The sequence below is a fragment of the Coregonus lavaretus genome (assembly GCF_964263955.1).
Source record: "Coregonus lavaretus genome assembly, chromosome: 4".
In the NCBI taxonomy this organism is placed as follows: Eukaryota; Metazoa; Chordata; class Actinopteri; order Salmoniformes; family Salmonidae; genus Coregonus; species Coregonus lavaretus.
The window spans coordinates 53458782-53486341 of NC_139991.1; the positions used below are offsets into that span (position 1 = coordinate 53458782).

Sequence of the window (27560 nt, forward strand, 5' to 3'; positions counted from 1 at the left end):
GAAGGCTGGTCAGAGTTACCGGGATTGAAGAGTAGTCAGGAGTCGTTATGGCAGAAGCAGGTCTGGATCTCCTGGGGCAGAAGAGTATCCAAAAATCAGGCAGGTCCGGGGTCACAAAACCAGGGTGAGCCAGAAGCGCGAGCAAACAGGTTCCGGGTGTGAGCTTTGCAGACGATCTGACACCGGAGAGCTGAAAGACAGGGCCTTAAATACTGGGAGAGGTAGTGGGTAATGCAGCGCAGCTGGCAGAGTAATTAGAGCAGAGCAGAGCAGGGACAGGTGGAGCTAGTTAGGCTGAGTAGAGAGAGTGGTGAGCAGAGTGGAAGAAAATTAAGGTGGTAACCCGGTGGAGTGAGAGGCTCATGACAGAACCCCCCCCCCAAGGGACGGCCCCAGAAGTCCCAAGAGCAACACCACGCCGGGCGGGAGGAGGGGAGCCGGAGGAGGGCTAGAACTCCTCCGAACGGTCCGAGTGAACGTCCTCATCCTCGGAGGAAGCCGGAGGGCCGTGGTCGGGAGATGGGACAGGTCCCGAGACAGGATCAGGCACAGGACAGGAAGCCGAGCGGGCAGGACGGTTAGGGACCCCTCTGGGGCGGCCCCTACGGATTGCAGGTTGATCAGGATGCCGTTGGTGGAAAGCGGTGATGAGAGTCCTATCCACAATCCGACTAGCTGGCACCCAGGTCCTTTCCTCAGGTCCATAGCCCTCCCAGTCAATGAGGTACTGGAGACCCCTACCCCTCCGTCTGGACCGAAGCAGGCGGCGGACGGTGTAAACCAGACCACCATCGACGAGCCGTGGAGGAGGAGGACAAGGCGCAGCAGGGACCAGCGGACTCTCATGGATGGGCTTAATCTTAGACACATGGAAAGTGGGGTGCACCCTCAGGGAATTAGGCAGTTGGAGCCGGACAGCAGTTGGGCTAATCACTCTTATGATAGGGAATGGGCCAATGAACCGAGGTGCCAGCTTCTGCGACTCCACCCTGAGTGGCAGGTTCTTCGATGACAACCACACCCTTTGACCAACATGGTAGGTGGGAGCAGGAATTCTCCGACGGTTGGCCCCGGTAGTGTAGCTGGCAACGGATCTGAGGAGTGTGGCTCGGGCTTGTGACCAGGTGCGGCGACATCGACGGGCAAAAGCAAGTGCAGATGGGCAAATAACCTCCTCTTCCTGGCTGGCAAATAGAGGAGGCTGGTATCCATAAACACATTGGAAAGGGGACATACCGATGGCAGAGCAGGTCAGAGAATTGTGTGCGTACTCCACCCATGTCAATTGCTGCGACCAGGAGTGGGGGTTGCGTGAAGTCATGCATCGCAGTGCCTTCTCGAGCTCCTGATTAGCCCGCTCTGACTGCCCATTGGATTGGGGATGGAATCCGGAAGTCAGACTGACTGTGGCTCCCAGCAGGTGACAGAACTCCTTCCAAAAAGCGGAGGAGAATTGTGGACCACGGTCAGAAACTACATCCTTTGGCAGTCCGTGGATCCGGAAGACGTGTTCCAGGACCACCTGGGCGGTCTCCTTGGCGGTTGGGAGCTTGGGGAGGGGAATGAAGTGTGCCATCTTGCTGAAACGGTCAACTATGGTGAGAATGACGGTCATGCCACTTGAAGGGGGCAGCCCCGTGACAAAGTCAAGGGCGATGTGAGACCAGGGACGTCTGGGCACAGGCAGGGGCTGCAGCAATCCGGCTGGGGGCTGGCAGGACGACTTGTGTTGGTTGCAGATGGGGCAGGCTTGGACGAATTCCCGTACATCCTTTCTCAGAGAGGGCCACCAGAACCTCTGGGCGAGCAGGTTGTAAGTGCGGGTGGAGCCAGGGTGACAAGCTAGGCGGGAGTCATGTCCCCACTGAACGACCTGGGACCTCAGGTCTTCGGGGACAAAAAGGCGGTCAGCTGGGCAAGTGCTGGGACCTGGCTGGTTACGGAGAGCCTCCAGCACCTGTTCCTCAACAGCCCAGGTCAGAGCTGCAACGATGCAGGGACTTGGCAGAATCGACACAGGGTCCTTGGAGGGGGTGTCATCCTTCTGGAATTGACGGGAGAGGGCGTCTGGCTTGGTGTTGCGTGATCCAGGCCGGTATGACAGAGTGAAATTAAACCTGGTGAAGAACAGGGCCCAGCGGGACTGCCTGGAGTTCAACCGTTTGGCCGTGCGGATGTACTCCAAGTTCTTATGATCGGTCCAAACGAGAAATGGAATGGTGGACCCCTCCAGCCAGTGACGCCACTCCTCCAAGGCAAGCTTCACAGCCAGCAGCTCACGGTTCCCTATGTCGTAATTGCACTCAGAGGGGGACAACCGACGTGAGAAAAAGGCACAGGGATGGAGCTTCCTATCCTCCGCAGCCCACTGAGAAATCACAGCACCAACTCCCACATCCGAGGCGTCCACCTCCACAATGAATTGCCGGTCCACATCAGGCATCTGGAGGATGGGAGCGGAGGTGAACCTCACCTTGAGGGTACTGAAGGCTTTGTCGGCTGCTGGGGTCCAGGTGAAGGGTTGCTTGGTGCTGGTTAGAGCAGTGAGAGGGGCAGCAACGGTACTGTAGTTCCGGATAAACTTTCTATAGAAGTTAGCAAACCCCAGAAACTGTTGCAGCTTCTTTCTGTTCTCCGGAACTGGCCATGAAGTGACTGCTGATACTTTGGCAGGATCCATTTGGATACTTCCCTCTGCCACTATGTACCCCAGGAAGGCCACTGTCTTGACGTGAAACTCACATTTCTCTGCCTTGGCGTAGAGGGAATTCTCCAGAAGACGATGAAGGACTTGCTGGACATGGCGGGTGTGTTCAGACAGGTTTCTGGAGTAGATTAAGATGTCATCCAGGTAAACGAAGACAAACTTGTTTAACATGTCCCGCAGTACATCATTCACTAGAGCCTGGAACACAGCAGGAGCATTGGTGAGGCCAACAGGCATAACCAGATACTCGTAGTGGCCTGTTGGTGTATTGAATGCGGTTTTCCATTCATCTCCCTCCCGGATCCGCACTAGGTGGTAAGCGTTTCTGAGATCCAACTTGGTAAAAACAGTGGCTCCCTGGAGCAACTCAAAAGCAGAGGTGAGCAGAGGCAGAGGGTAACGGTTCTTCACTGTGATGTCGTTGAGTCCCCTGTAGTCGATGCAGGGGCGAAGAGATCCGTCCTTCTTCCCCACAAAGAAGAAGCCAGCACCAGCAGGAGATGAAGATGAACGGATTAATCCTGCGGACAGAGAGCCATTGATGTAGTCCTCCATGGACTTTCTTTCAGGAGCAGACAACGAATAAAGACGACCCTTTGGAGGGGCTGTTCCAGGGAGGAGGTCGATGGCACAGTCGTACGGTCGGTGAGGGGGCAGAGATGTGGCTCTTGCTTTGTTAAATACCTCTCTGAGACCATGGTAGCATTCTGGGACATTGGAGAGGTCAGGAGCGGAGTTAGTAGGTACTGGCCGAGGGGGTAGTGCGGCAGCAAGCAGGCAGGTTCGGTGGCAGTCCTCTCCCCACTCCCTGATCACCCCGGTCACCCAGTCGAGCTGAGGGTTGTGCCGGCGGAGCCATGGGTAACCCAGGATGAGGGGTTGGCCTGGAGAGGGGAGCAGGTGAAACTGGATAGTTTCTTGATGGTTTCCGGACAGACCCATCGAGACCGGGGCCGTGACATGAGTGACCGATCCGAGTAAGTGTCCGTCCAGTGCCCGGGCAGGAATAGGAGGTGTCAAACGGAGGTTCTCCAGTCCCAGTTGGCGTGCCAGCTTGATGTCCATTATGTTGGCTTCGGCGCCAGAATCCACCAGAGCAGCCAGGGTGTGAGTTGAGTCAGAGAGGCGGAGGTGAACTTGCAGCAGGGGTTTGCGGTCGGAGGACTGGATGGTCATTGAACTCAACCGGACTCCCCCTATGCCCGGTGAGCTTCGGCCCTTTAAAGGGCAGGTTACCACACGATGTCCATCACCTCCACAATAGAGGCAGAGGTTTGAGGTGAAGCGGCGCTGGCGCTCTGCAGGAGTGAGAGAGGCTCGCCCAATCTCCATAGGCTCAGACTGATCAAGCTGACCTGGGTGAGTGGCAGTAGATGACAGGAGCCCAGTCGGATCTCTCCGAATGCCGGTAGTAGGTGGACCTTGGCGCCCCCTCTCACGACGACGGGTCTGTATCCTTCTGTCGATCCTGACAGTCAGTGCGATGGCTTCATCAAGAGTGGAAGGCAGTTCATGGGAGACCAACTCGTCCTTGATATAGTCAGCCAAACTATGGAAGAACGCGTCCACCAACGATGGTGTGTTCCAAGAACTTCGTCTAGCCAGGGTTCGGAAGTCGATGGAATGGTCTGCGACTGTACGTCTGCCTTGTCGAATACTGAACAGTTCACGAGACGCCTCTGCGGTTGGTGAATCCAGGTCAAACACCTTCAGCATCTCCTCAGCAAACAGGTCGAAGGTTGCACATGCGGGGGTTTGACGTTCGAACTCTGCTGTTCCCCAGAGTCGAGCTCGGCCCGTCAGGTGAGTGATGGCATACCCAACTTTAGCCCCCTCCGTGGCGAAGGTCCTTGGCTGCAAGGAGAACTGAAGTCGGCAGCTAGTCAGGAATGGCCGGACCTGGGTTGAATCGCCGTTGAACCGCTCGGGGTTTCCAATCTTGGGTTCCGGAGCAGCGGCTGCAATGACCGGGGCAGGTAACTCGGGGGCAGGGCTGGTGGGCAGACTGGCTGGGGTAAGGTTGGTGAGGAGTTGAATGATCATGGCGAGTTGTTGTTGCTGCTGCTGGAACTGCTGCTCATGCTCATCGGTTTCCATGTCGGGGAAAGTGTGCGCTGAGTCCATAATGGTCAGATCGTACTGTCACGGTTCAGACAGACGACCAGAGGACCACAATTGCGTCACACCAAAAAGTTTATTAAAACTTAAGGGAAAAGGGAAGTAGGGAGTGAATGAAGGCTCCAGGGGTAACAGGGATCCCGTCCAATGTGCTGGGTCTGTGCCCCCCCCAGTGGCAGCGATGCGTCCTATGAAGCCGGTGGTGGGTGGTCCAGAAGTCCTGGGGGGGGGAGACACAGACACAACAGGGCGGAATGAAACAAGGCAGCAGTACAGTTCAAGGGAATTCCAAAATACGTAGTAGCAAGGCAGAAGGCTGGTCAGAGTTACCGGGATTGAAGAGTAGTCAGGAGTCGTTATGGCAGAAGCAGGTCTGGATCTCCTGGGGCAGAAGAGTATCCAAAAATCAGGCAGGTCCGGGGTCACAAAACCAGGGTGAGCCAGAAGCGCGAGCAAACAGGTTCCGGGTGTGAGCTTTGCAGACGATCTGACACCGGAGAGCTGAAAGACAGGGCCTTAAATACTGGGAGAGGTAGTGGGTAATGCAGCGCAGCTGGCAGAGTAATTAGAGCAGAGCAGAGCAGGGACAGGTGGAGCTAGTTAGGCTGAGTAGAGAGAGTGGTGAGCAGAGTGGAAGAAAATTAAGGTGGTAACCCGGTGGAGTGAGAGGCTCATGACAATATGCTCCCATCCAGAGCAGCCTCCTTTAGCAGCTGCAGTGCTTACTGGACGATTAACTACTACAACATGGTAGTGACCTACAACATGGTCATAGCGGTAAGTTGCCATACTGTTAGAGGCCAGAGGAGAAAGCATAGTCAATCTCTATTACTGTATAGCAGCTAGCCTGTAACAGGGGAAGGTCTGTTGTACGACATGCAGTTGGGGAGTCATGAAAACTCAGGAGAGAAAGTCAACTTGGCAGAAAAAAGCGTAGGTATTGGATAGGGTTGGGCGATATTTGGGGACACCTTTTCTACACCAAATATCGCGATATCTGATATAATCGTTTTGCGCCATTAATGACTAAATCATTTTCTTTGCTTATTTACAATATTATAGTAACATTCTCATTAAATAATCTTTGTGTGGCGAAAAAATGAGGCTTTGTTAATTCATTTGACATATAGATACAGCCTAACTGATACAACTGCACAGTTTTGATTTGTAAAGTTCAAATAGAGTATAGTCTTGCATATCACGATATATCTTCTTGGACGTCACAATATATCGTCAATGTCAAAAATGCACAATATTCTATTTAATCATATATCGGCCCAACCCTAGTACTGGATGACTTTGTTTGGTAAGGTATAAAAAAATACAAAAATAAAAATGTATGCACTAAGTCACTCTGAATAAGAGCGTCTGCTAAATGACTAAAATGTAAATGTTAGGTCATTGTGGGATGTACCATGTCGCTGTGGCTTCTTGTAGAAAGAGGCAGAACAGTGGGGCACGCTCTCCTGTCCTGTTCTGTATTGACATTGACTGACTGACTACCAAATCATCCCTGTCACATCCCTGTCACTGCAGAGTGCTCTAAAGCTGACACAGACACACACATACCCACAAAATACCCACACAAGCACACACACATGCACACGCAGACAAACACACACACACACACACACACACACACACACACACACACACACACACACACACACACACACACACACACACACTGCAGTCTTAACACATATATTCAAAGACAGACACAACACACCCTTCTGTGCGAGCAGGCACACGTACAATATCATACAGTCAGCACACACTACACTACATCAACCTAGCCCTGCTGCCAACAGCCAGTCCCAGGACATGTGTTCTTCACTGCAGAAAATACTTCTAATCACACACATGCACACCTGTCCTCCCACCCCCCACATAACACATAAACTACAATACACACAACATGCTACACATAGATCACACACAAAATACACACTACCCATCCTCCCTTCCTCTACACACACACACACACACAGTCTGTCTGTCCCCCTCCCCCACCCCCGTCTCCCAGCAGCCCTTGCAATCCGCCCTTGCAGCAGGGCCCAGGATGAGGAATAGCCTTGTTAGCGCCTTCACAAACAAGGTGGAAGAAGGGATCACAGGGAGAAGTGATGGATGGAGCACAAGCAGGGCGTGAGGAGCAAGGGAGTGTGGAAGAGACAGAGGAGAGGAAAAGGAGTGCAGGGCAATGAGTTGGCCAACCTGCTGGGTATAGAGAGAAACACAGAGTGTGATATTAAAGAGAGGAGTAAGAGCCAGGGGGTGGAATGAGAAGAGAGGGAGTAAGGGAGTGAGGGAGTGAGGGAGAGAGGGAGCAACAGAGACGTGTAATGAGTACCCTGCAAAGTGAATCTTCACTCACATATGACAGCTAGAGACAGGAGCACTCCTGGGAACATGCTTGGTATCAGTATTGGTAAACATGAATATAAACTAAACTTATTTGACGAGCTCCTGATATACCTGACTAATATTGAAAACTCAATGCCCCCCTTGTTAAAAATATTTTCGGAATACTCTTAAATCTCGGGATATAAAATTCACGTGGAAAAAACGGAAATAATGGCAATAGGACAAAGAAAAATAATAACTCCTGATCTACAGCAATCCTTTAAGTGGACTACAAAAAATATAAAATACTTTGGATGCTTAATAAGTGAAAATAAACAACATATATTTAAAGATAACTTTATCCCGTTACTCAACAACATGAAAGCTGATCTAATTCAATGGAACACTCTCCCCATAAATCTTACAGGTAGAATACACCTGGAATGGCATGGCTCCCAAAGTTGTTATATTTATTTTCGGGAATACCATTACTCACTGAAGACATTCTTTAAAAAAGTATCATTGGCCATAACAGATTTCATTCATATGGGCAAATAAAACTCATAGAATAAATAAGAATGTTTTACATGTCCCTAAATCTGAGGGTGGTTTTCACCTTCCAGATTTGGAATTGTATCAACTCGCCACCCAAGGCTTTTCCTTGTTACATTCATTAAAGAGGAACAACAGGTACATACTGGAGATGTGCATGCTCATCCCCAGAAACGTTTCACGTGCCTGTTTTCAAAGGATGGAGCTAAGAACATTAACAACTTCATAGTTAAGAACACTATAACAACATGGAAGAAAATGTAACGGATTCTACAAGAACCATCATCACTCCCTAAAAACACACCCCTATGGAACAATCCTTGGATAGCTTTTCAGAATTCACTGATAAATTGGCATAGAAACCCTAAATTACTTGGTAATAGGAAATACAATTATTTCCATGACAGAATTCAAAAGCAATTTGGACTGATCAATGTAGACATTTTCAAATATATGCAACTTAAAAGTTTTATATCACCAAATTTTGACCTGAAAGCTTTTGGACATCACAGCAATGTTGAGGGAATCCTATTTGAGTCAGAAACAGATACTGAGTCAGAAACAGATACTGAGTCAGAAACAGATACTGAGTCAGAAACAGATACTGAGTCAGAAACAGATACTGAGTCAGAAACAGATACTGAGTCAGAAACAGATACTGAGTCAGAAACAGATACTGAGTCAGAAACAGATACTGAGTCAGAAACAGATACTGAGTCAGAAACAGATACTGAGTCAGAAACAGATACTGAGTCAGAAACAGATACTGAGTCAGAAACAGAATATAAACTATTGGAACCAAGACTTTAAAGAAACTGATATTGGCTCAAGATGGAGCGAGTGCTGGAACATAACAAACAAAATTACAGTTAACGAAAATGTACACTTAATCCAGTATAAACTAATTTATAAAATGTATTATACATAACACAAAATTCACAAATTCTACAGCACAACGGCAGAGTCATGTCTTAAGTGTAAATCTAACAATGACTCAATAATTCATGCCTTCTGGGAGTGCTATGAAGTCCAAAGGTTATGGGCAGAGTTAGAAAGCTGGCTGTCAGAGGTTTTACAATGTAAGTTTATTTTTAATCTGTCTATCTGCATATTTCAAGACATGGCATATGGAGGTGCGGTGAGATACCCAATGGGTTGGACAATATTATTTTCGTCACTTATATTGAAGAAGCTATTACTTAAATACTGGAAGTCAAATGATACCCCAACATTAAGAGAATGGAAGAATCAAACGCTTTGATTTAAAGATTGGAAAAAATCTGGCTACATAGAAACAACATAACACAATTTGAAGTAATTTGAGGTAGAGTCTTACAAGCATTAATAAACAACATTGGGTGTGGATATGGTGGGAACATGTGGATCTGAGCAAGTGTGATGTTATTCATGTTTGTGGAAATGTATGTATGTAAATGCTAAGTGTCTATTGTTTATGTCTACTGTATGTATGTTTTTGTTTATTGTAAAAAAAAAGGAATAGGCCTGTGGTTTGTTTGCATGTGTAGCTGATCCCACCACGTCGGTCTGTGTTTGTGACAGCAGGTCATCACTAATCACCCAGTGGGTGTTATCTTACGACTCAGGGCCATGCTGAGAGATGGGAGAGGGGGGAGAGAGAGGGGAGGTGAGGGGAAGTGGAGGGGGGACACGAGGAGGCTGCATGGTGGGGCAGAGGACAAGATCAGTACATCAAGCCACCCCCACATGCATAGTCTGCAACCCCTCCAAAAATGAGACTACAATAGCATACAAACCAGTTAGTAAATCATACGTCACTTCACTTTCCTCATAGAATTATGTCATATCTACAGCCCAAATCCATCTTGCTCTATGGGACTCCAGCAGACTTTTAATATGTGTGTCATGCGTCAGTGTGTAGCGGTAGGACAGAGTCAGGCGCAGGACACAGAACTTAGTAAACAACGTACTCTACTAAACAAAAGTAACAGAGCATATCTTCCACGCAGGGAAGAAAAATACCAGCTCACAAGAAAGACAGCAAAACAACGAACAATCACGCACAACAACATGAGGAAACCAGAGGGTAAAATAGGGTAAAATAGGGAAACAAATTAACGTGATGGGAATCAGGTGTGTGCAATCAAGACAAAACAAGTGGAACACAGAAACATAGATCGGTGGCAGCTAGTACTCCGGTGACGACGAACGCCGAAGCCTGCCTTAGCAAGGAGGAGGGGCAGCCTCGGCTGAATTCGTGACAATGTGTAACAAGTTGAGTAGGACGGAGCCAGGCGCAGGAGGTGTGAATCATAGAATAGGGTTTATTTGGCCAATACAGCAGTCTGCAGCAATGCGTAAACCAAATACAGTGCGACTTAAATGCGTACTGGGAAAACAAAACACACGGGTGAATATCCTGGCGATAAAAGTAACATAATGCTCAACACGAGCTAGCGACACCTTCACATGGAACAATAACACACAAAGACATGGGGGAGTAGAGGGAATAATTATACAGAGACTGATGAGGGGATATGTACCAGGTGTGTGTGAAAAACAAGACAAAACAAATGGTTTGATGAAAAGAGGAGCAGCATTGGCTAGAAGGCCGGTGACGACGAACACCGAAACCTGCCTGAACAAGGAGATGAGGCAGCTTCGGAGGGAGTGGTGACAATATGATTATGACCACTCCATGTGACCATCGATAGCCGTTCTGAATCAGCATCATCCTCAGGTCCGGGGGGGGTGTTTAGGGTCCCATTCATCAGATAGATTGTTTGTGCCAGGGTCAATGATAAGCCTTAAGTTCCAAGGGGTTAACACATTCTGTGTTGCTTTCTAAACTGATGTATGAAATCACCAGTTCCATTTCCCTGGGGTTTGGGCTATTTTCTAAAACGTGATCTAGCAGCAGTGAGTCAGAGAGGCAGAGTGGAATACTAAATAAGGTTCTGATCTAAACTCATTAAACTAGTGTTTAAAGCAGCCAAACACCCCCAGGCCTAACCAGCCACTGAGACAATCACAGTGACACACACATAGACACCGTGAGATTACCATAATCCAGCCAAAATGTTTTATAGTAATCCACTCTCTCTCGCTGTTGTCTGAAGCAGAGCTAACACAGAATCACAGCCAAGACATTGGTAAAATGTGTACATGACAAAATCATACAGCCCATTTAACAAAAGAGCAGTGGTGTGGCAACATTATTGTGACATATATCCTATGATGATGGCATGTTGAGAACTCAGCACCCCCATCCTCCATGACACATGCTGTAATAAACTGGATACACAAGGGAGTCCTAAGAACATAGCCCAGACAGACTTGTTGACATATCATGCCCCCAAAATATACCATTCTCATTGAGTCCACCATAAATCATTTAATACATCCACACTAACCAGCTACTGATGCTGATATACAGCACAGAATTAAACTGATTTAAAGGATTTACAGATGCTTTACTTAAGAAGTGTAGAAATCATGTTTTTCAAGTCAGTTCGTTCACTCTCACACACTGCTGGCTTTAGGACAGTCAGTCAGTGGTCAGGTGTGGTGTAGTATGGTGGGACAGGGACAACCAATGGTGGTGTTTGTCCTTCTCTGTGTTTGTTCCTCTCACCTTGCTCCCCCTACTCAAGGGTTGCTGGTGTCGAGCCAGCACTGCACTGTCACCCTGTCACACTGTCACCCTGTCACCCTGTCACCCTGTCACCCTGTCACTGTCCCAAACCAGCTGAGTCAGACTCCATGATACACTATTACAGTATGTGTCCATCTTCGGAAATAAAGAAATGTGTGTCCAATGTGTGAATAACATGGAAATTGAGCATGGAAGTGTGAATAACATGGAAAATGTGTGAATAACATGGAAATCGAGTGAGAAAGAGAGGATCTGTCAGTTGTTTGTCATAATGAAATAACTGTAACGAGACGAGACCTAAGGTCCTTCGGGGTTAAGCAACCGTGATGTTTACATAGAGAAATAGAGGAGCTGGAGGCACTTAGCTGGCCTGTGATGCTGCCCTATGGGCTGGGTGGGCTTTGTGGTGACTCTGTGTGGTGACTGTTGGTCCTCTGTGGCCTGGAGCAGGGTGGCTAACCCAGGTCCCATCAGCCAGTTGAGGGAGATGAGAGCTGAGAGAGGGGGATTGAGTGGGACAGGGAGTGTGGGCGCGCTGTTAGTCACACTCCATGACAGAGTCTGCCACACACATAAACAATGATTAATGCACACAGAACAGAGAGACAGGGAGAGAGAGAGAGAGAGAGAGAGAGAGAGAGAGAGAGAGAGAGAGAGAGAGAGAGAGAGAGAGAGAGAGAGAGAGAGAGAGAGAGAGAGAGATAAAGAGATAAAGAGAAAGGGAGGAAGGAGGAGAGAGAGGGAAATAGAGAGGAGGAGGGAGATGGTGAGGAACTGAGAAGGTTGTTTAAATTATAGGGCTCATCTGTAAAAGATACCTTGGTCTCAGCATGACTCCCTGTCAAACTAAAGGTTAAATAAAATAAACATCCTTGTACCTGCCTCACTCCTTCACACTGTCTTTCCTGACCCAACCTCCCCTACACCTCACACTATCAAGTTTAGATTTGAATTTTCACCACCCCACAATTTAACCCCCTCTAGCCCTCTCTCCCTCATTTTCTCTCTCCTCAGAGATCCAGACGCTTCTGTAGATGTGAGTCATAAAAGGATCTATCTTATTCCTTATTAGCTTTACCAGACAAAAAACCCAGCGGTCTCCTTCGCTCTGCCTCTCCCACTTTCTCTTTCCTTCTCCAGACGCTGTATCTCTCTCAGATTACAGATATGCATGGGCATGTGCAAGGAGAGACTGATCAATGGGGATACACTCACGGTGCATGGGAAGGTCGCTTGACTCACTGGCTTTGAGTCCCTTTGGTTCAAATCAAACGTACATCATTCAAAAGAAGCTGTTCCTGAATATGCAGAATGAGCAGGAAATAGGGTAAACATTAAGCTCGGTTGTCACGCCCTGGCTCGGGGGACTCTCGTATGTTGAGCCAGGGTGTTAGTTTCTATGTTTGGTGTTGTAGGTTGTGGGTCTAGTTTGTATTTCTATGTTGGCCTGAGTGACTCCCAATCAGAGGCAACGAGTGTCAGCTGGTCTTTTCCTTTGTGTTTGTGGTTTCTTGTTCTTATTTGGTTTGTGTTAAACCGTAGACATCACGTTATCATCTGTTGTTTTGATCGTGTGATCAGTATAATAAATAATATGTTCACCTTCAACGCTGCGCCTTGGTCCTCCTCCTTAGACGATCGTGACATCGGTTCAATGGACCACGGTCGATAATCATTATTAACTCCATTAGCAGAGGCAGGGAAGGGAAGAGGCAGCGTACTTAGCCTTTCCACTGAGAAACATCCCCATGTCAGTTAATGAGGCAGAAATTGCACATCACACAGGAAATTTACATTTGGTACGGTGCAGAGAACGCGCACATCTTAACCAGTCGATAACAACACATTGGCACAGACTCAATCAGACTCACACACAATTACAGTAGCCTACAAACACACACACACACACACACACAGCGACCCCAGGCAAACAAATTAACATAACATGTAAATTGATTTCAATATCAACGTCCATGGTCAGACTATCTTCCTAAACTTGATTTGAATCATTCAGAAAATGTGTTGAATGCCAAGCCAAGCAAATGGTGGAGTAGACCCAGCTTCCTGCCAGAGGATTCCCAACTTCACTTACATATTGTTTCCACCAAGCGTGGCAGTTATTATATATTCATCATCTCACTTCCCGTTGGCTGGCACGGGAGAGTGTTCATCAGCATTCACCACAGGTACAGTTGAAGTCGGAAGTTTACATACACCTTAGCCAAATACATTTAAACTCAGTTTTTCACAATTCCTGACATTTAATCCTAGTAGAAATTCCCTGTCTTAGCTCAGTTAGGATCACCACTTTATTTGAAGAATGTGAAATAATAGTAGAGAGAGCTTTTATTTCTTTCATCACATTCCCAGTGGGTCAATTAGTATTTGGTAGCATTACCTTTATAAGTTGGGTGAATTTTGGCCCATTCCTCCTGACAGAGCTGGTGTAACTGAGTCAGGTTTGTAGGCCTCCTTGCTCGCACACGCTTTTTCAGTTCTGCCCACATATTTTCTATAGGATTGAGGTCAGGGCTTTGTGATGGCCACTCCAATACCTTGACTTTGTTGTCCTTAAGCCATTTTGCCACAACTTTGGAAGTATGCTTGGGGTCATTGTCCATTTGGAAGACCCATTTGCGACCAAGATTTAACTTCCTGACTGATGTCTTGAGATGTTGCTTCAATCTATCCACATAATTTTCCTTCCTCATGATGGCATCTATTTTGTGAAGTGCACCAGTCCCTCCTGCAGCAAAGCACCCCCACAGCATGATGCTGCCACCCCCGTGCTTCACGGTTGGGATGGTGTTCTTCGGCTTGCAAGCCTTCCCCTTTTTCCTCCAAACATAACAATGGTCATTATGGCCAAACAGTTCTATTTTTGTTTCATCAGACCAGAGGACATCTCTCCAAAAAGTACGATCTTTGTGCAGTTGCAAACCGGCTTTTTTATGGCGGTTTTAGAGCAGTGGCTTCTTCCTTGCTGAGCGGTCTTTCAGGTTATGTCGATATAGGACTCGTTTTACTGTGGATATAGATACTTTGTACCTGTTTCCTCCAGCATCTTCACAAGGTCCTTTGCTGTTGTTCTGGGATTGATTTGTACTTTTCGCACCAAAGTACATTAATCTCTAGGAGACAGAACACGTCTCCTTCCTGAGCAGTATGACGGCTGCGTGGTCCCATGGTGTTTATACTTGCGTACTATTGTTTGTACAGATGAACGTGGTACCTTCAGGCGTTTGGAAATTGCTCTCAAGGATGAACCAGACTTGTGGAGGTCTACAATGTTTTTTCTGAGGTCTTGGCTGAGTTTGAAGGTAGACCTTGAAATACATCCACAGGTACACCTCCAATTGACTCAAATGATGTCAATTAGCCTATCAGAAGTTTCTAAAGCCATGACATCATCTTCTGGAATTTTCCAAGCTGTTTAAGGGGACAGTCAACTTAGTGTATGTAAACTTCTGACCCACTGGAATTGTGATACAGTGAATTATAAGTGAAATAATATGTCTGTAAACAATTGTTGGAAAGATTACTTGTGTCATGCACAAAGTAGATGTCTTAACCGATTTGCCAAAACTATAGTTGTGGTTGAGTTTTAATGACTCCAACCTAAGTGTATGTAAACTTCCGACTTCAACTGTATCTAAACAGGGAGGATTGTCAGAGGTACACAGCTGGGGAGACAAACCGCCTATCAGTCTGTCCATAGCCTCACTCATTTTGCTCTCCCTTCCCCTCTGTCTCTCCCTCTCTCTATTTCTCTGTGCCTGTGAGTGTATCCAGTCTGTGTGTGCTTGTGAGTGTGTTATTGCGCCTGTAGCAAATAAGCAGAGAAGAATGAAAAGAGAGCAACCAACTGTGCTACATCCCAGATATAATAGTCTGTGTCTCTCTCTCTTTCTCGCTCTCTCTCTCTCTCTCTACTATTGTTTGCAATAAAAGCACAGTGTGTTGTTGTTGACTCCTCCATTAGGGCATCCATTAATGGCAAACAGTAATTGTATGTTTATATACCTGTGTAATTGCAGCTCATTTGAATGGTATTGACACTGACCTATAGGTGTGTCTATACATAATTTTTTTTAGTGATCCAATTGACATTTTAGTCATTTAGCAGACACTCTTATCCAGAGCGACTTACAGTTAGTGAGTGCATACATTTTTCATACTGGCCCCCCGTGGGAAACGACCCACTACCCTTGCGTTGCAAGCGCCATGCTCTACCAACTGAGCTACAGGAGTGGAAACATACCTGGCTGTTTACAAAGGAAAAAACACACAGATGTAGCTTTTCTGTATTTACCAGAGGTGTGTGTTCCTTGTGTGTGTGTGTGTGTGTGTGTGTGTGTGTGTGTGTGTGTGTGTGTGTGTGTGTGTGTGTGTGTGTGTGTGGTGTGTTAGGTAATTCTGTGCGCCAGAGGTTTTCCTTAGTGGCTGTGAGGGGAGCCTGTGCTCCATGCTACTCCATTAGAGGATAGCCAGAGAGCAGGGCTAGGGTCAGGGGGAGGAGAGAGGGAGAACAGGGCTAGGGTCAGGGGGAGGAGAGAGGGAGAACAGGGCTAGGGTCAGGGGGAGGAGAGAGGGAGAGCAGGGCTAGGGTCAGGGGGAGGAGAGAGGGAGAACAGGGCTAGGGTCAGGGTCAGGGGGAGGAGAGAGGGAGAGCAGGGCTAGGGTCAGGGGGAGGAGAGAGGGAGAACAGGGCTAGGGTCAGGGGGAGGAGAGAGGGAGAACAGGGCTAGAGTCAGGGTCAGGGGGAGGAGAGAGGGAGAACAGGGCTAGGGTCAGGGGGAGGAGAGAAGGAGAGCAGGGCTAGGGTCAGGGGGAGGAGAGAGGGAGAACAGGGCTAGGGTCAGGGGGAGGAGAGAGGGAGAGCAGGGCTAGGGTCAGGGGGAGGAGAGAGGGAGAACAGGGCTAGGGTCAGGGGGAGGAGAGAGGAAGAGGGGATTGAGGCAAAGGGGCTGGAGAAGGGAAGAGGTTGCGGGAGAGAAGCAAGGAGGGAAATAAAGTGAGAGGTTGAAGAGGGAATGACACCAGAGGATGAAGGAGAGGGGGATGGGGAGCTGGTTGGCAGAGGAGGGTAAGAGAAGAGAGGGATTATAGAGGGTTGGAAAAATGAGGAGGAGAGGGAATGAAAGGAGCGAGTGACAGATGGGAGACGAGGACAGACAGAGCTGTTTGTGTGCGTTCATGTGTGTAAAACTCCTTGTTCTGTCAGGGAGCCAGCTGATGGATCTACCTTTCCCTGATCAAACCCATCAATCAATAACACAGCAGCAACACTGCAGAGGAGCACAGCGATACAGACATGATTACTTAAAGTGCACTGCCCACATACCCTCTACTACCACTGCAAGGACATTCCTGTATACATCTCTCTGCCCCAGCCTTGCCAACTATCCCTCAACTATTATCTCCATTTTAACTTTATAGATATCTTGCATATGCCTTTACTACAGTATGTTTTGCCCCTCAACAATATTTCCTCTACCCTTGCTAGATCATCCATCTCCTCTCAATGATCTTCCCCAAGGTATCTGCCCTTTCTAGGGATACCAATTGAATTCCACTTTGTTTACATCCCAAGGACAATTCTTCCCAACTGTTCCAATGGCCTCCAGGCCTCCACTTGTCCCCAGCAGCACATACTGTACATAGAGTCCAGTATGAGTGGTACATGGAGTGTCACTGATGGGTGTAGGGTGTTGCCAAGGGCAGTGCTTCAGCACATTAGCAGGCTCCCTGGGCCACATGATCCACACAGACCTTGAGGAGCTCTGATTCCATTACATAACCCAGCCTGCTGTCTCAGTCTCATAATGAGAGATAGGCTGTGTAGCACAGGTCTAATGGCCAGCCCCTGCAGCGGATCTGGGGGAATGGTAATCGAGACCAATGCTCCATATGTGATCAGATTAAAACAGCCCCAATCTGTGGGGAGCCGATTTCTCTTGTAGTAGCAGCATGTTAGTTGAAATTAAGGTCAATTAAAAGACTATGGAATCCAGTTGCAGCTGCTGTTTTTGGGCATACTCTCAGCACCCAATCTCTGTATGGTTGGTGTGCAGTGCCAATATGTCACACTGTAATCACCATGGCAAAAATCAGTCACTTCAGATGCCTGCCTCTTGACCCAAGGTCAAAATAAACTATAAAGATACGATTTACTGCCATTACCCCTCCCCTGCACTAGAGGGGCTCTGATTGGCTAGTTCCTCTAGAGAGGCGATGTTCTGATTAACGGGCGGGCTTATAGATGAGCTGTTTGATTGGTGGGCTTTCAGACAAGAACATCTCTATCTGAATGGCATTGGCAGACTGGCTCTCTCATTTCACACAGGAACACACAAGAGCTAGGTCTCACGTCCCAACAGTCTTAAATAGGCCCTGGTGTTCTCCTCTCCATTCAGCCTCCAGGTGGATATTTTCTGTCCCAGTGCTCTCACTCCATCCAGTCCCTTTCAGACCAGTGGGCTGGAGAGAGATGGCAAGAGAGGGGTCAACTCTCCACCAAAAACAGGCTTGCCCATAGTCCCTAAAATACTACAGTGAGGTGGAAGTAATTGGGGAGAGGATAACTCAGGGACAAACAGATGCTATGGAGGACACCATACCCACCCCCCACCCTAACCCCCCTCAACCTGTGCCTCAGGTTGGCAGGGTGTCTGTTGGCAGCAGGCCAGAGTTTAGGCTGAGGTATAAAATTAGCTCAGACAAAGTTTCAGAGGTTCCACGCTTCTAATGAAGCTATTGATTTTTGATGAGCCAATACAGAGTGCTTTTGTCTTTAGGAGCTGTCAGTGGATCTCCTTTCATGACTTCACTGCATCATATTACCCAGCACTGAGACAAGACAGAGACATGACCTCGAGCCAAAGCAGGATAGGTCCAAGACACATCAAGGAACCATTCCACACAATACATGCAGAAAAACCATGTCATGTCACCATCAGCTAACAAAGTAGACACATATCATGTAGACATGTGATAAGATGTGCATACAGACACAGACACAGACAGACATAGACACACACACACACACACACACACAGAAAGACACACACACACACAGAAAGAGACACTCACGCTATGCAGTGGAAACCCTGGGGTTGAGACAGCTGTGTCCAGCTGCAGATAAAAACATGTGGTAGAGGTCCCTAGGCTGGGCATCCACCCTCCTCACCTCTCATCTGCCGTCCACACCACTCCCCCCACCCCCCTTTCTCTCTCTCTATACCTCCCACTCCACAGCAACTTGCATTAATCAGTAGATTTGGTATGACATGAATTATTAACCACGCCACATACAGTATGTTGAGTGTGACTTTCAGAAGAGACACTACAGCACAGATATAGCACAGTCAAGTCAACCTACTTTTCACACTGAGTCATGGTGCCATAATCAGAGGTAGGCTACGGCTTCAGTTTTCCAGCTAATGTCTCAAAAGTACTCTTTCATAGAGGGCCCCCTCTCCATTACATTATTACTAATCCAGTCGGTTAAGCTCTTGACATGGTGGTAATGGCCCTTCCTAAAGGTACAGAGGCCTCTCTAAGAGCTTATAATAATGGATCTCCAGTTGATGTGCTGTGGTAAGTAGGAGATGTAATCCACCCAAAACTACTGGATGTCCCGGGAAAATAGCTTATACTGGTACTTGACTTTACAGTGCCCAAAACACCTTTTCATAACCAATAAATGCAAAGGCATTTTGTAACATTGAATTAAACAACCTAGTTAATCGTTTAATTTGACATGGAGTAGTTTATTAGCCTGTTCGCGGATCTGTATGTGCATGCCTTGAGCCAATTATTTTTCACTCGTTGTCAACCCATACATAATGTTTGGCATGACAACGAACACAACAGGGGATTTGGCTAAATTGGTAATTGATCTGCTACCGGACTAGTAGTTTATGTTCCATTCTATCCATTTACACACACGTGAGGGTTTCAAATGGCAATGGCACTACAACCTGCCCAGCAAAACCTGGTAGATCAAACCTGTTTCTATCTGTCCCTCACACCTTCAGTTGCCATGGGGAACCACATCCAAGGTCTGACAGAAGGGATGCTGGGCCAGCTACTATTTGTGTGCAAGGACACACAACATGCATGTGTGTAGGCGTGCACACACTCACGCAGTACGGACATACAGTACACACCAACACACAGCCACGCAGTACGGAAATACAGTACACACCAACACCCAGCCACACAGTACGGACATACAGTACACACCAACACACAGCCACGCAGTACGGACATACAGTACACACCAACACACAGCCACGCAGTTCGGAAATACAGTACACACCAACACACAGCCACGCAGTACGGACATACAGTACACACCAACACACAGCCACGCAGTACGGACATACAGTACACACCAACACACAGCCACGCAGTACGGACATACAGTACACACCAACACACAGCCACGCAGTACGGACATACAGTACACACCAACACACAGCCACGCAGTTCGGAAATACAGTACACACCAACACACAGCCACGCAGTACGGAATTACAGTACACACCAACACACAGCCACGCAGTACGGACATACAGTACACACCAACACACAGCCCCATTCACATTGACAAAACAGTGCAATCTGGCATTTTTGTTTACGTCAACTATGCTTTTTGACGTATCGTAAAACACATACAGTGAGGGAAAAAAGTATTTGATCCCCTGCTGATTTTGTATGTTTGCCCACTGACAAAGAAATGATCAGTCTATAATTTTAATGGTAGGTTTATTTGAACAGTGAGAGACAGAATAACAACAAAAAAATCCAGAAAAACGCATGTCAAAAATGTTAGAAATTGATTTGCATTTTAATGAGGGAAATAAGTATTTGACCCCCTCTCAATCAGAAAGATTCCTGGCTCCCAGGTGTATTTTATACAGGTAACGAGCTGAGATTAGGAGCACACTCTTAAAGGGAGTGCTCCTAATCTCAGCTTGTTACCTGTATAAAAGACACTTGTCCACAGAAGCAATCAATCAATCAGATTCCAAACTCTCCACCATGGCCAAGACCAAAGAGCTCTCCAAGGATGTCAGGGACAAGATTGTAGACCTACACAGGGCTGGAATGGGCTACAAGACCATCACCAAGCAGCTTGATGAGAAGGTGCAACAGTTGGTGCGATTATTCGCAAACGGAAGAAACACAAAAGAACTGTCAATCTCCCTCGGCCTGGGGCTCCATGCAAGATCACACCTTGTGGAGTTGCAATGATCATGAGAATGGTGAGGAATCAGCCCAGAACTACACGGGAGGATCTTGTCAATGATCTCAAGGCAGCTGGGACCATAGTCACCAAGAAAACAATTGGTAACACAGTACGCCGTGAAGGACTGAAATCCTGCAGCGCCAGCAAGGTCTCCCTGCTCAAGAAAGCACATATACAGGGCCGTCTGATGTTTGCAAATGAACATCTGAATGATTCAGAGGAGAACTGGGTGAAAGTGTTGTGGTCAGATGAGACCAAAATCGAGCTCTTTGGCATCAACTCAACTCGCTGTGTTTGGAGGAGGAGGAATGCTGCCTATGACCCCAAGAACACCATCCCCACCGTCAAACATGGAGGTGGAAACATTATGCTTTGGGGGTGTTTTTCTGCTAAGGGGACAGGACAACTTCACTGCATCAAAGGGACGATGGACGGGGCCATGTACCGTCAAATCTTGGGTGAGAACCTCCTTCCCTCAGCCAGGGCATTGAAAATGGGTCGTGGATGGGTATTCCAGCATGACAATGACCCAAAACACACGGACAAGGCAACAAAGGAGTCGCTCAAGAAGAAGCACATTAAGGTCCTGGAGTGGCCTAGCCAGTCTCCAGACCTTAATCCCATAGAAAATCTGTGGAGGGAGCTGAAGGTTCGAGTTGCTAAACGTCAGCCTCGAAACCTTAATGACTTGGAGAAGATCTGCAAAGAGGAGTGGAACAAAATCCCTCCTGAGATGTGTGCAAACCTGGTGGAAAACTACAAGAAACGTCTGACCTCTGTGATTGCCAACAAGGGTTTTGCCACCAAGTACTAAGTCATGTTTTGCAGAGGGTTCAAATACTTATTTCCCTCATTAAAATGCAAATCAATTTATAAAATTTTTGACATGCGTTTTTCTGGATTTTTTTGTTGTTATTCTGTCTCTCACTGTTGAAATAAACCTACCATTAAAATTAGAGACTGATCATGTCTTTGGGCAAACGTACAAAATCAGCAGGGGATCAAATACTTTTTTCCCTCACTGTATTAACTGTAACTCTTTGAAATTGTTGCATGTTACGTTTATATTTTTGTTCAGTGTATTTTGAAAGATGAGACGTTGAGGATTATAATGAATACCGCTTTGATGTCATACAAGCAAACCAAAGACCCGTGAGTCCAAATGTGCATTTCACATTTCCATATCATAAAACTCATGTAATATACAGTGTCAACATTTACACTGAGTGTACAAAACATTAGGAATAGCTGCTCTTTCCATGACATAGACTGACCAGGTGAATCCAGGTGTAAGCTATGATCCCTTATTGATGTCACCTGTTAAATTCCACTTCAATCAGTGTAGATGAAGGGGAGGAGACAGGTTAAAGAAGGATTTTTAAGCCTTGAAACATGGATTGTGTATCCAGCCAACTTGACACAACTGTGGGAAGCATTGGAATCAACATGGGTCAGCATCTCTGTGGAACGCTTTCAAAACCTTGAGGCCATTCTGAGGGAAAAAGGGGTGCAACTCAATATTAGGAAGGTGTTCCTAAAGTTTTGTACACTCAGTGTATGATCACTATGTTTGATGTTCAGTTACAAGAAGACAAGGCGTTATACCCTGGGTTGTCCTGAACAGAATGAGCCCATCTGAATACACTCATGACTCCATTATATGCGCACCAAAATAACGATCTGCTTCTCTGAATTGCCTAGTGAAAGCCTAACACTGTAAGATCCTATTTTATAATTTAGCTAGTTATGTTGGCAATAGAACAAGCTTTCAAATTATGCCCACTTGACCCAGATTGCGATTTATAATGGTACGTTTTTGGATTGCATAAACAACAACAGTAATTGTGTAAAGGCGGGGATGCAGGGCTGTGTTCCAAAGAAAACAACTACAAGTGTGCATGCTCTATTTCCTCAACGGCATAGCTAGGAGAGATCAAAAAAGCACCTTATAGTTGTATACACTTCTTTGAGTCAAAAGTGCATTGAAATTACTTAGGAACTGTGCACACTTTGGAGGTGTGTGGCCACTTGGAAAAAACGATTAAACCTCTCACTCAAACCCTTGTAATTTTTTTTCTTATGTTGCACCTACCCCAAATATTCCAAGAATATTCTTATCATGGAACTGAATGTATCCAGAGTATTTTCAGATTTCGTTATCAACAAATGCGGCGAAAAGTACAGTAAATGTAACATGCACATGAAATCAACCGTGTAATGTTTGGATTCAGTCTTGTCAGGTGAACTGTGGTGTCCTCACCTTTAGTCTAATAATTTCCCGATAATCTCTTAACTGTTCCCTTTTAATTGCTACCATAGTTATGCATATGCTTTCCATATTTCTTCTGTAAGAAACATTTCAATTTAGCCCTATCCATAAAGGCCAATTCCCACGAGTATAAATTAATTGAATACCCAAATGCATGGTTATTAGTGAGTGAGCTTTGTGGATTACAACTACCAGCTCTGTAGTGTGAGTGATAGACTTCTTTAATCAGCTATCCACACTATAGCCCAAAAGTGAATTGGCCATTCGCTAAACCCTGCTAAACCAAACCAAAAATGTTAAAGCTAAATGTTAACAGCTTGGAATTCCACTTACAGAAGGTCTAAGACAGTGCACATACCTGGTCACTTTTTTTGTTATTTTGTCATGCCTCCACCTATGAAGGAAGAGATCATCCTCAAAGCCAAAGCAATACTAGAGAGAGTGAATGCCTCTGAGCTCACACTGTATTTTATCATTAGAGGACTGCATCCAGGAGGTTACATAAAAGTGGAATGAGGTACCCTGAAGCCATATCATTTCACACACACATACACACGCATGCGTGCACATACACATGGGCGCGCGCTCATCACACACACACACACACACACACACACACACACACACACACACACACACACACACAATGAATTAGCAGGTCTTGGGTCTGATATTTTATTAAGTCCACACCCTGAGGAAATAGGAAAATGTACTACAGCCCCATGCAGTGCAATGAAAACACACAAAACATTCTACAGCGTCACTATATTTGATCATATTTTCTCCACTTTTCTCAGTCAACCTCAAACCCTAACTGATCTTTAAAAACCACTAGATTGTGATGATTGAGAAGATACAGTGGGGGAAAAAAAGTATTTAGTCAGCCACCAATTGTGCAAGTTCTCCCAATTAAAAAGATGAGAGATGCCTGTAATTTTCATCATAGGTACACGTCAACTATGACAGACAAATGGAGGAAAATAAATCCTGAAAATCACATTGTAGGATTTTTAATGAATTTATTTGCAAATTATGGTGGAATATAAGTATTTGGTCAATATCAAAAGTTTCTCAATACTTTGTTATATACCCTTTGTTGGCAATGACACAGGTCAAACGTTGATGATGATGTTCCCACCCCCATGCTTCACAGTAGGTATGGTGTTCTTTGGATGCAACTCAGCATTATTTGTCCTCCAAACACGACGAGTTGAGTTTTTACCAAAAAGTTATATTTTGGTTTCATCTGACCATATGACATTCTCCCAATCCTCTTCTGGATCATCCAAATGCACTCTAGCAAACTTCAGACGGGCCTGGACATGTACTGGCTTAAGCAGGGGGACACGTCTGGCACTGCAGGATTTGAGTCCCTGGCAGCGTAGTGTGTTACTGATGGTAGGCTTTGTTACTTTGGTCCCAGCTCTCTGCAGGTCATTCACTAGGTCCCGCCGTGTGGTTCTGGGATTTTTGTGATCATTTTGACCCCACGGGGTGAGATCTTGCGTGGAGCCCCAGATCGAGGGAGATTATCAGTGGTCTTGTATGTCTTCCATTTCCTAATAATTGCTCCCACAGTTGATTTCTTCAAACCAAGCTGCTTACCTATTGCAGATTCAGTCTTCCCAGCCTGGTGCAGGTCTACAATTTTGTTTCTGGTGTCCTTTGACAGCTCTTTGGTCTTGGCCATAGTGGAGTTTGGAGTGTGACTGTTTGAGGTTGTGGACAGGTGTCTTTTATACTGATAACAAGTTCAAACAGGTGCCATTAATACAGGTAACGAGTGGACGACAGAGGAGCGTCTTAAAGAATAAGTTACAGGTCTGTGAGAGCCAGAAATCTTGCTTGTTTGTAGGTGACCAAATACTTATTTTCCACCATAATTTACAAATAAATTCATTAAAAATCATACAATATGATTTTCTGGATTTTTTTTCTCAATTTGTCTGTCATAGTTGACGTGTACCTATGATGAAAATTACAGGCCTCTCTCATCTTTTTAAGTGGGAGAACTTGCACAATTGGTGGCTGACTAAATACTTTTTTTCCACACTGTATATATGAAGATTTTGTAGCATAGACACCTTTTCCTTTACACATACTGACTACTGACAGGGTAGATCATCACATTATGGAAGGGTTACCATTAATTCAATACGCTGCTGTCTCAACCTTATTCCAATGCCAACCTTGACATACAGCAAGCAACATGATGTTTTGAAATGTGTGTGTTGTATTGAACTGATAGCAGCCAACAGTTGCTATTAATCTCCTCCCTCTCTCTCATTCGGATGGTGTTGATATGAAGAGGTTATACTCCCTGTAAGACACCCCTGACATTGCTGAGCCTGTTTCCATGGTATGAACAACGTCACGTGGAGCTACGGGCTCCTCTCTCTCTCTCTCTCTCTCTCTCTCTCTCTCTCTCTCTCTCTCTCTCTCTCTCTCTCTCTCTCTCTCTCTCTCTCTCTCTCTCTCTCTCTCTCTCCTTGCACCAAGATCCCACCACTCTACACACCGACCTCACGTTGTCTTATAGTGATGATAATACACACACAAGACATCAACAGTGAGGTGTCATGTCACCATCATCACCCAGGTAATGAGCAAATGAGCCATGAAAATGCAAGGAGCAGGTGGAGATATCACTGTAGCCTACAGCACAGAACACTGACTCAAGAGATAGAGGCAGCTGCAGTGCACCCTATTGGAGAACATCCTTTTAACCCTTAATCTCACAGGTAGAGCTGGGAGGTTTACATTAAAACAGGCTGTTCTTTATAGGAATAATATTAAGCTTAGCAAATAGGGGAGGGAGAGCAGAGATCACTCTCTCCCTCTCAGCCAGGACAGATAAACACTCTCTCTCACACACTCATCTAGGAAAGTGACTGTAAAAGCCAGCCTCTCAGAGATATGTGGCACGTACTGCAGCAGGTCCACAGGAGGGGAAAACAATAGACCCATGCACATTAAACCCAGCCAGCAGCACACCACTCAGCCAGGAGATTAGGAAGGGGAAGAGTGGAGGGAGACAGAGGAGAGGATCCCTGCCTGTCTCTCCACACAGCCTCCAACCCTCTGTGACTCCACCTTCCAAGAAAAATGACATATGGGGAAAAGACCAGAGTAAAGAGCATGACCCCCCCTTAACAAACAACCTGTGCATGAACATATGTGAATGATTGGTTAACACATGGTGACTGTGTGTGTAATTATATTGTTAAGCGTTCCTAACCCGTCCTGCACAATGGAGGGAGGGAGACAGGTTGAGAAAAGGAGTAAATGATCGAGAGAGAGGGAGAACAAAGACAGAGAGAAATCGACACCATCCTCAGACAGCCATACCTTGCGTCTGCGGTCCCTCGATCGATTCCTCTTCTTGTTCTTCTCCTCCTCCTTATCCTTCAGCTCCTGAGCTGCGAGCTCCGCTAGGTCCTTGTTCTTGCGGAGCTGCTTGGCGGCTTGCGCCATGGTGCCGCTGCTGTTGTCGCCGTAGCTCCAGTCGTCACAGTAGTGGTACCTGTCCCTGCCCCAGCCCAGGCTCTAACGACGGCTTTGGCTGCCACTGCGTGTGTGTGATGGTGGCGCTGGGAGCGCCTGTGTCTGTGTGAGCCGGAGCTTGGTGCTCTAGCGACCGAGCCCCCAGCAGCCACAAATGAGATGCTGCTAGTGTTGCTGCTGCTGCTACTCATCCAGTCAGACTGTGTTGCACGCAGCTGCCTCCCCTCCCGCTCCGCCTCCTCCCTCACCCAGCACAGACCAGTCACGCAGTCCTGGGCTCAGCATGGTGCAGAGCTCCCTCTCTCCCTTTGTTATGTCCTCCTCTGCCTCTCTCTATCCTCCTCCTCTACTCTCACTGACCAGGCTGCTGAGAACCGTGTGTGTGTAAAATACAATTGTAAGGGCACACGAGCTGCAGATTCCTTCAAATGATTTTTTGTCACGTCTTGCTTCTTCTTGCCTCTTCCACGGTTCCACGATTCCCTCAAAGGAAAAGGACAGCAATCCTGCAATATAGCAGAAATGTAGTTATTCTTCAATCAAATATATACAGCCTTTTCTTGCTCTGCTCTAAAGGCTATTATATATATCTCAGGGTATTCAAAGATATATAGACAATTTGGGGGGTGTATTTCTCTCAGTGATTTATTGACATGGACTAGTACACAAGCAGTAAAATGAGCCTGTGTTCACCCTAGCTAATCTGGTTCTGTTATGTTTTACAGTCAGCAACAGACAAGGAATAAACATCAAAACATGCGTTTCATAAAAATTGCATGCACGTTGCATATCCTAGTCGCTCCATTTATTTATATTCCAGTCACACTAAATGTCATCTCAGCGCTATATGTGGGATCCTTCTCAACGCCAGAGACATATAAATAAAGGAATTACACTGACATCATGGTGGGGTTCTATCTCTCTCTGCATAGCCTTAAGACAGCAGTCACCTGACTGGAAACACATCAGTCATATTTATTTACGGTTGCCATGAGCCAATATATCAGCACACCTGCATTCAACTGCCTGGCGTGAGAATGCAACTGAATCGCTTCGCTCATTCCAGTTAGCCTACCCCCAAAATTAAGCATTAAATCAATACTGTGCATAGGGAACACATATTCAAATATATGAAACTGTGCATTCCTCAGCCAAGCCAGGATGTCTACCTGGT

At 46.5% G+C, this 27560-nt stretch overlaps 1 protein-coding gene across 1 annotated transcript in view; it reads right to left on the minus strand.

Annotated features, from left to right (window-relative positions):
• The window catches only part of ank1b (ankyrin 1, erythrocytic b), a gene marked incomplete at both ends in the record, with an annotated part of 90147 nt that extends 63791 nt beyond the window's left edge, over positions 1–26356 (minus strand). Inside the window, 1 exon segment of the mRNA XM_084159617.1 lies at positions 26231–26356. Coding sequence (XP_084015743.1) covers positions 26231–26356 — 126 coding nt within the window.
• Positions 26357–27560: the final 1204 nt, after the last annotated feature.